Source organism: Triticum urartu, chromosome 5, assembly GCF_003073215.2.
Source record: "Triticum urartu cultivar G1812 chromosome 5, Tu2.1, whole genome shotgun sequence".
NCBI lineage: Eukaryota > Viridiplantae > Streptophyta > Magnoliopsida > Poales > Poaceae > Triticum > Triticum urartu.
In genome coordinates this window covers 455,720,332-455,730,165 of record NC_053026.1, presented here as the reverse complement: position 1 = coordinate 455,730,165, position 9,834 = coordinate 455,720,332, and the positions used below count along the sequence as shown (strand labels likewise).

Here is a 9,834-nt window from a genome sequence, read left to right as displayed (position 1 = left end):
GGATGGCACAAGACATTCGAACAAGGCGTTCCGGATGTATGTGGGCAGTTTGAAGATCGAGTTGGAGATGCCCTAAATGTTGAAGTGGATAGTTTAAAAATTGACGAACAACTCAACGAAAATACACTAGATAAATAATGCTAGACAATTTTCAAAACGAATACGTGGACGTGACGGGGTGATCCGCATCAAGGCGATGCATCGGGTGAAAGAATGATTGGAAGCACACAAACGCGAGCTAGCCAGCCGCGCGTCGCGTTCGATGGGGCAAAGCCTATGTATCGCCATTTGCAATTCCTTATCGGGAAGGCTGGACCGCTGGACGACGCACGCGATCGACTTCGCAAGACGCGAATCGATGGCGCGCGGATCTCAGTTCCATTGCGTATTTGCGTGGAAGGTGTGTGAGGCAGGAGAGGAGACGGAGTTGGTTCCTGCAGATCAGTCAGTTTGCCGTGAGGTAGAGGCACTTCCTCTTCCTGGGTGCATCGGCATTTTGAGACCGTTGTATACTTGTACACGTCGCAGCCCTATGTCCTCCGTTCGTATTTCTTCTGTCCCAAAGTAAATGTCTTAAGCTTAATATAAATTTATACTAAAGTTAGTACAAAGTTAAGATATTTATTTTAGGACGAAGTGAGTACATGTGTTAGTATGGGTTTCTACGAGCCCTGCTGAAAAGAGTAAACTTCATTGCTTCAGTTGTGGTTTTAATTCCACCCACCACACATTGTTTGTTAATAGTTTCCTACGGATGTTTTCGTACAATAAAGTAGTCTATGAACGATATATTAGTAGTCGATGATTCTAAACAGGGCCTACACCCACGCTGCTCGCTGCATTTGTCTTTGCCCTCCCGATCCAAACTCCGTTTTAATATGGTTGTTCATTGGCTGTAAACGATGCGATATCAAGCGTGTTCGTGTTAGCAAGATTCAGGCAATTAGCACCTGACTGGAGATAGCCAAAATCGCAGCTCGTTGATCCTGTAGCTGTTAGTGCCGTGATCCTGATCCTCTATAGGGATCGTGTTGGTTGGTACAAGGCCATAAATTATGCACGTTGTGCGGCTAACTTTTTCCATAATAAAGTATTTGTCCGGCTAATTTTTTTCTACATCGGTGTCCAAATGGCTATGTTAGTTAATTAAGAAGAAAAAGAAGGTATTGTCCATCTGTTCAGTTAATTAGCGAGAAAACATGCCGAAAGCTTTACAACATGCCCACAAAATAAGACATCACCACCTAATTAACGTCGCAAGCCACAAAGACCCCCACACATCACTAAAAGGAGGAATGCCATCGAGGTTGCCTGCAAACTATTATCGTCATCACATTTCCCTTAGCAAAATAACCCTAGAAAGCATCTGGTCAAAGTTCTATCTTTCACTATTGACTAATGAAGTACGATTGAGTACCAACGAGGCGACAACCCGTCCCCCCTCCTTCGCTCCTGCGACGCGCCCCGCGCGCATCACGGGAGCTCCAGCTTTGTCGCCGGCTAGAGGCTCCTTCCCTCATCCCCTCCTACTTCCCGCCGTTGTCGGAGGGTGTCTGTCGGGGGAAGCCTGTGCGGTGGGGCTTCTCTCCTCACTCCCCTGGTTGGGATCCCGACGGCACGAACCAACCACTCGCGGGGGAGCTGGGTCCAGCGGGCTCTCCGGTGGCGAGGTCACGCAAATCTGGTAGCTGCCATACTAGGAGGCGGTGACGCGGCTCCGCAGTGGTGGCGATGGGGACTAGGTCGGGCAAGGCCGTTCTGGTCCCCTAGGGGATGTGGGTGTCGTGGGTGGCGGTGGCCACTGCTGGAGAGGGCGCCTCATCCACTTCGACTGGGGATGGCGCTGCGGGGTGCTGTCCTTGTTCGCGCCGGGCAGTGAGGCGGCGGCGAGCATGGATCCGATTTGAAGGTGGTGGCCTCGCTTGCGCCTTGTTCTCCACGGTCGGTTGGGATGTGGGCACCCTTTGGCTCTCCCGTTTTACAAGTTGGAAGGGGGTTGGGTGCGGGCTCTAGGTCGGGGGAAACCCTTGGTCGGCGAGACCGGTCACGATGTTTGTGACACTCATGGCACTGTTCTCCCTCTGTGGGCGACATCGAGACTTACACCCCGCCCTCTGCCTCTTGGTCCCGGGCGAAAGCTAAAATATCTGGATTGGGCGACAACGACGCATTGATGTCGTTTACTTCTTGAAGGTGCCGCCTTGGGGGTTCTACATGGTCAGGGGTTCAGTGTGGTGGTGGTCTGCCGGTCTTCAGTAGCGTCCCTGCTCGACAACTGTGGTGGGCTTTTGGGTCTTGGCCGGAGACGGTGGCGATGTACGGGCTTCCTTCAGAGGTGAGGTCGCCACGGCTGTCGTCCTCTCCCCGGGAACCAATTGACCTGTCCATGCGTGCTCGGGGGTGAGCTGCTCTACCTACCGATGAGACAACGTCCTATGATCCAGGACGAGAGGGCAGGGGTGCCCTCTTCGGAGGTAATGACAGAACAACGGGTTTCCCTTGGGAGGGACGGAGCATGGCTTTCCTCGGACGGGGAATAGCTCCCTTGTCGCGGTAGCGTCGATGACATGATCCGAGGCAGTCGTGGGCTACGATGTCCTATGGGTCCTTCAGAGCTTGTTAGCTGTTCCGTAGTGTTTTGTAACCATGACATTTTTATTTTCCATTTCTTTTTGTATTGGCGGTTGTAATGTGTGGTTTGCTTTATATATAAAAGCGGGCAGAAGCCTTTTTCAGTACTAATGAAATAACGTGTGGATTTACTAGTCATAGAAATGTACTCGGTGTTTTTATCTTTTGTAAATAGTTTCACAAAATATTCGGTTACTATCATTTCCTAAAACTTTTGTGTGATAAATGTCAAAGACGGTTATTAGAGATCGTGCGAAATTCAATGCCTAGATTTTCAAATGGAGAGAGCACCAAACACTTCTTAGATTTAGGGGCTTCCCTGACCTGTACTCATGACGAAGTATGCCAAATAGAGCATAGAAAATACTTAATCACTTGAAATTATAGTGGTTTCAATTGAAAAAAAAATCACCCCAAACGCATTTAACAACCTATTTTAAGTACATCTTATTCTTTACCATGCTCTATCACCAGTTGCCCTGCCGATGCCCGCTACATCCACAACTTGCATTGACTCTAGTTTCACCTTCACCCGCAAAAAAAAGACTCTAGTTTCACCTTGGAGCCTTCTCTTTCATCCGAGTAAAAAAGGATACCCTAACATGAGCACTGTCATCGGAGTTAGGGCTGCATGCGCCTTGATCCAAACGAATTTCACAATAGTTTTTTGGAATGCAAATTCTACGCTTGATTTGTAAGCAAAAGGAGGAGAGGAATCCGTAAATAGAGAAAAACATTCCAGTTTCCAAGTGAAGCTACCGCTTCTGGATTTACATGGACATGGCGGGGCGGTCCGCGTACAGGAGATGCTGCACGGGCATGTGAAGAAGGAAGAATGATTGGAAGGAGCCAAGACCGAAGTGGCCCGCCGCGCGTCGCGTTCCGTCTATCCTATCGGATCACCGTGAACAGATGCACCATCGCCATTCACAATATCCCTCCTTGTTGCCCGTGCCTATCAACCATCACCGTCTCGACCGGACCGCGCGCCAGCCCAGCCATCTGCTTAGGCCAATTTCATCGTGCGACTCTATCCTGTCCGCGCGCGTCCGTTTGAGATAAAACAAACGAATCAGCCGGCCCAGCGCGCAGGCGTAAACAGACTTTTGTTCTTTTTTGTCCGCTTTCGATCCATTTCTGACCCAAGTTTGCGCCGCTTTTGGGGTGAAACGGACAGCACGCGGACGTGCGGGCCGTCTGCGCGTGTCCTCCCCTGGCCTGCCCGTCGGTAGCACAGGGGCGCCTTTTTCTATCCGCCCCCCTCCCTCCCTCCGGCCGCACGTCCCTCCATTCTTCTCCACTCTTCCCCACTCTTCCCTCGCCGCCGCCGCCGCTGCCATTGTAGCTGTGCAGCTCGGACGCACTCGCCCAACCCCTTCCCCTCGGCGCCCCCGAGCTACCCAACCACGACCACTTGATTTACGCACCTGCCGGCCGGATTTGGGGTGGATCCGGTCGGTCTTGAGCTCGCCCGGCTGTGGGAGGCCGAGCCGCGCCATGGACTGGCCGGGCACCGGGCCGGAAGGCCCTGGCAGGGCCACAAGGCCACATGCAGGCAGTGGCTCCTCCTCTAGCCGCTCGGATCTACACTGTCGGTGGTCCGCCGACAGATACACGAATGGCGGTTGGTCGGGCTCGGTGCTAGCCCAAAAGCTCGTCGGCGCACCGTTGCCGCTCATTAAGTGCGACCACTGCCTAAAGAAGGTCGTGCGCTGCGTGTCTACAACGCCGGAACATCCCGGATGGGTGTTCATCAAGTGCTTAAACGATGGGGTATGTGCTCTTTTTAGCTTCGGTTTGTGCTCTAGATTTGACTAGTTGTGCTAACTTCAAATTTTGTTGTGTAGAATGGATGCAAGTTTGGGTATTGGGAACAAGAGTACATCGATATATTGATAGAGCGCAATTTAGTAGATGTTTGTGCATTTTTAACTAGCATAGAGGTTGTAGATGAGACAAGTGCACTTGTTGCTAGATTAGAGGCTAGACACGAGACTAGATGCGAGGAAGCAACCTCTACTTCTTTAGACTCGAAGAAGAAAAGAAACACGCAAGATGGAGGCGGCTCCTCCGCAGATCAACAATGAATGCATCGCGAAGACACTAATCCAACTTACAGAAGCAGTTATGGAAGTTGGATATCTTCTAAGAGGGTGTTTGTTTTCAGGAACTTATTGGTTTAGGGACTTAAAAAAGTCCCTATAAGTTCCATCTAAACCAAACAGGAGGGACTTATAGGGACTTAAAGTGGGGATTTGGAACTTATGAAATAAGACTCTCAATGAGGGACTTATAGAGACTTATAATTATAGTATGGTCTTTTAGTCCATGTTAAGTCCCAGGAACCAAACAGGTAGGTACTTTTTAGAGACTTGGGACTTATAAGTTGGGACTAAAAAAATCCTAGGACTTATGAACCAAACAGGGCCTAAAATATATTCTTGTGATTCTTGTTTTCTTTGGTCTTACTTTTCTAGTTAAAATTTGGTGATGTATTTTCATGTACCAAGAATGAATGATGAAAAAAAAGTTTAAGGCCTTGCAAAGAAAAAAATATACGGACAGGATGTGGTCGGGATGCGTCCGCGCGTTGGGCGCACGGCCAGCGCATCTCAGAAATGATCCGGACACAACTCTATTACCCTATCCAAACGGACAGAATTCAGGCAAAGCGGACGTCCGTTTAGGGTCGCGCGGTGAAGTTGGCCTTACCGCAGTTGTTTCCCTTCCTTCTCTGCATCTGCTTCGCCATTTCTCTCTTGAGTTAAGCTGCCAAGTTGCTCGTCCGTCAGGCCATGCATGGATGTCTCCCTAGCTATCGGCTCCATCTGGTCCCGTCCTGTCCACTTCGTCCCGGCAAATCTGGATCCCCGGCCGATCGCGGCAACACAACCCGCTCACCCGAAACGGCAAAGACACTGTTGGAACACCGCTGCGATCACCGCGCCGCATGTGATTGGTTCTATCCCGTCACCAGATCCCATCTAACCAACAGCCATGAGCCCATGAACTCCTCACCACGATCGATGGAGGTCCACTCCGTTTCGAGAAAAGGAATAAAAATCCAGCGCGAGGTACACGACGCGCACGTGTGCCACTGTTGGCCCGAGTCGGACGGCGATCGCCTCCCAGCTGTGGCCTGTGAGCCGGACCCGCCCGCCAGCTCCCGCCGTATCCGGGCTACGACGTGCTCATGGTCCACGGACGATTTTCTCTGTAGAGCGAGCCAGGCCATGGACGCCTCGAGCCAGCTCCCTATATAACGGAGGAGGGTGCGCGCGGCACATAGGCAACCATTCATCCCATTGGCCGCAGTGTCCAGCGGGTGGGAGGCAGCAGGGAGAATTCATGGGTAAGCGCCAGGTTCTCCCCGCTCTCCTCCTCGCCCTCCTGGCGCTCGCGTCCAGCGGCGGCGGCGCCCATGCCTCGGCGGGCGGCGGTGCCCACCCGGCTACGCCGGTGAAGGCGCCGTTTAGCAGGCACAGCTTCCCCAAGGGGTTCGTCTTCGGCACCGGCTCCGCCGCCTACCAGGTCCGTGCATGCGCTCCAGCCACGTACCGATGGTAGATGCATTACCACGTGCTTACTCATCGGCAATGGCTTGCGTGCAGTACGAAGGCGCCGTCAAGGAAGGTGGCCGGGGGCCGACGGTGTGGGACAAGTTCGCCCATACTCCAGGTACACGCTCTGACCGATCGATCTTCACCATTGCGGCTTCCTCCCATATACGTACTCCTGATGAACCAAGTCATGGAGAAGCAGTGCTAGTTAGGCTCAAATATTCTCTCTTCTCCAAAGACAGACATCAGTTTTAAGCTTGAGATTATCAGTCAGTAAAAAAGTAAAAACCGTATGGTTGTTGCACGGCAGGCAAGATTGCAGACGGTGGCAACGGAGACGTGGCGCTAGACTTTTACCATCGGTACAAGGTGAGCTACTGTCCTGTTCATGCGGCAGCGTAGAGCGTTCGACATTAATTTTCGAAAATAATTAACCTGGCTCCGATCCGTGATTACAGGAGGATCTGAAGTTGGTGGTGGACATGAACATGGATGCCTTCCGGTTCTCCATCGCGTGGAGCAGGATCCTGCCAAGTACGTGCCAGATTACGAGAGAAAAAACACTCCAATTATATTTGCCTTCAGGCAACTTATCAATTTTATAATTCCGCAAAAAAGAAAACTTATCAACTTAATTATCATCTCTCTGTCTGGTTTACTACTCGCAGCTGGTTCACTAAGTGGAGGAGTGAACAAAGAGGGGATTGCATTTTACAACAGACTTATCAATGAGGTCATAGCTAAAGGTCTCTCTCTCTCTCTCTCTCTTATTGGCTTAAAATAATTTGTTGTACTATACCTTACACTGTTTTTCACCAAGAAATTAACTGTTTTCCCTTCTTCCACATGGTAGGGTTGAAGCCATATGTGACACTGCACCACTGGGACACACCCCTGGGGCTAGAGGACAAATACGGTGGCTTCCTCAGTGAAAAGATTGTGTAAGTGACGCAGTCAAATCACAGGACATCTCCTTTAAACAGTTTCAATAGTAACATGTGCCATAACATCAATCAACTTTATAAACAATCCCTTCCCGCAAAATACGAAAAAAAAACTTTTATTAACAGTTCCTAGTCGTACAGAATGACATAAAGCCTGAGTTTCCAAAAAGAACAAGTAGTAGTACAAAATTGCTGGAGAGATACCAACCAGCAGAAAGTTTGTGCAGAATAATACCGCCGGTAAACGCTCTGGTTAAGATCCGTGCTGAGTCAAACGAGGCCTGAACGAACAGTCTGATCCTGATATAAGTGATAACATTAACAATTTCGCCGTGAGCGTAACGTGCAGTGAAGATGGGCCATGCATGCATGCATGCATGAAGCATGAGCATCTCAATCGAATCCAATTGAATTATTAATCGAAGAACGGATGATGCATGGCGCAGGAAGGACTACGTGGACTTCAGCGACGTGTGCTACAACGAGTTCGGCGACCGGGTGAAGCACTGGACGACGTTCAACGAGCCATGGACGTACAGCACGTACGGCTACGCCACCGGCGTGTTCGCGCCAGGGCGGTGCTCGCCGCACGTCTCCAAGTCATGCGGCGCCGGCGACTCGGCCCGGGAGCCCTACATAGTGACGCACAACATCCTGCTGGCCCACGCCGCCACCGTCGATCTGTACCGGCGCAAGTACCAGAAGGCGCAGGGCGGCGAGGTGGGCATCACGCTGGTGTGCCACTGGTACCTCCCCTACACCAACTCCACCGCCGACAAGGACGCCGCCAAGCGCCGGGTGGAGTTCATGCTGGGGTGGTTCATGGACCCCATCGTGCACGGCGACTACCCGGCGTCCATGAGGAGCTGGCTCGGCGCCCGGCTGCCGAGCTTCACCCCGAAGCAGAAGGCGGCGCTCAGGGGCTCCTACGACTTCTTCGGCCTCAACTACTACACCACCTACTACGCCATCGCCACGCCCGCCCCGGCCAACGCGCTCCTCCGAGGCTCCTACGACGCCGACAACCGCTCCAACGTCACCGGCTTCCGCAACGGCAGGGCCCTCGGCCCGCAGGCCTACACCGAGTTCCTCTTCGTCTACCCGCCGGGCATCCACGAGCTCATGCTCTACGCCAAGCGCAGGTACGGCAACCCGGCCGTCTACGTCATGGAGAACGGCATCGACGAGGGCAACAACAGCTCGCTGCCCATCAGGGAGGCGCTCAAGGACCCCGCCAGGATCAACTACCACTACAAGCACCTCCTCTTCCTCAACCTCGCAATCAAGCAGAAGGTGAACATCAAGGGCTACTTCTCGTGGACGTTCATGGACTGCTTCGAGTGGGGCGACGGGTACAAGGACCGCTTCGGCCTCATCTACGTCGACCGCAACACGCTCAAGCGCTACCCCAAGGAATCCAGCAAATGGATGGGCAGATTCCTCAAGAAATGATCCATGATCCATCTGCATGCGCGCATGGCTGGTCTTAGCTCAGGTGGCGTTCGTTTTTAGTATCTGCATATGCTGCGTGCGTGCATGATTTGTGTGTTGTGAGTTTGAGTCACGGTGACAGTGTCGGCGTTATTAACAGTACTTGAAGATGTTTAGTGCTGTTAATTTTAATTTTAATTTTATTTATGCGGGGGGTGTTGAGCATGAGTCATGGCTGTGAATAAGCGTCTGCCGCATTTGGCCGTTGATCGTCCGAAGAAATAAAAAAAAAATGAGATTGAGGATTGTTGTTCCCCAGCCAGCACTCGTAGACTCGTGGTTGTTTCTAAGACTTTGATCATATTGTTCATAATTTCTAAATATAATGAGCTTTTTTAGTGGTATGAAACATTTTTCTAAATAGCGCCAGCATTGTTTTAGACTGTACAAACATTTTACTAACGAAAAGCAGAAACATATTTTTCAATATTATGGAACATTTTTCTGAATTACACATGCATTTTTTACATTGTACAAACATTTTCAAAAAACTCCATGATTATATTTTTGAAATGCCTGAACATTTCTTAAATTTCATGAACATTTTTCTGAATGCTATCAACTTTTTTCTGAAGTTGCACAAACATTTTATTTACACTGCATAAACATTTTTTAAATGTGACATTAATGTTTTTTAAGTAAATCAAAATTGAAAATATATTTATTTAGAGGTAAATTTAATTAAAAAATAAATGTATGTATTTAAATAAATTTTAGAATATCTAAAAAATAGATACACAAAGTAAAAACAAGAAAAGGAAAAAATGGGACCAAACGAATAACAAGTAAAGGTAACGTACCGGTACTGGGCCTACCACTAACAAGTTCCCTTGACAAGGCAAAGTACCGTCTCGTAGTAAGGGCATGCAGAATTGAGCATGAGTCATGGCTGTGAATAAGCGTTTGCCGCATTTGGCCGTTGATCGTCCGAAGAAATAAAAAACGGATTTGCTATTTTACAGCTGAGTGTTTTGCAATTCGTTGTCATTCAAATCCTTATCCGTCCGTTCTTGCACGGAGATTCGTGCTGGTTTTTGTTTTTGTTCGGTCTCGTTTCTTGGCCCGGTTTTGTTGCCGGGCGCGGTTTTCTTCTGCCCGTTACCGCCGCCCCACGGCCCGGCTCCCATTCTGGTTGCTCTGTTTCGATAAGGCCGAGGGCGAGCTCGAGTGGCGCAACAGATGAGGCGCTTCGTCCCCGGCCAATATCT

The 9,834-nt window shown here is 50.2% G+C and overlaps 1 protein-coding gene across 1 annotated transcript; it reads left to right on the top strand.

Moving 5' to 3' along the window:
- Positions 1-5,906: 5,906 nt before the first annotated feature.
- On the top strand, positions 5,907-8,888 carry LOC125509774 (beta-glucosidase 30-like). Its single transcript, XM_048674807.1, has 7 exons — positions 5,907-6,162; positions 6,243-6,309; positions 6,502-6,560; positions 6,650-6,725; positions 6,860-6,937; positions 7,045-7,132; positions 7,582-8,888. Exons 1-7 carry the CDS (start codon positions 5,980-5,982, stop codon positions 8,585-8,587), a joined length of 1,557 nt encoding a protein of 518 aa, XP_048530764.1. The 5' UTR covers positions 5,907-5,979; the 3' UTR covers positions 8,588-8,888.
- Positions 8,889-9,834: the final 946 nt, after the last annotated feature.

Coding starts and splice junctions, on each gene's coding strand:
- LOC125509774 (XM_048674807.1), top strand. CDS start 5,980: ATGGGTAAGCGCCAGGTTCTCCCCGCTCTCCTCCTCGCCCTCCTGGCG. Junction 6,310..6,501: donor CAAGTTCGCCCATACTCCAG/GTACACGCTCTG, acceptor GTTGCACGGCAG/GCAAGATTGCAGACGGTGGC. Junction 6,726..6,859: donor GTGGAGCAGGATCCTGCCAA/GTACGTGCCAGA, acceptor TACTACTCGCAG/CTGGTTCACTAAGTGGAGGA.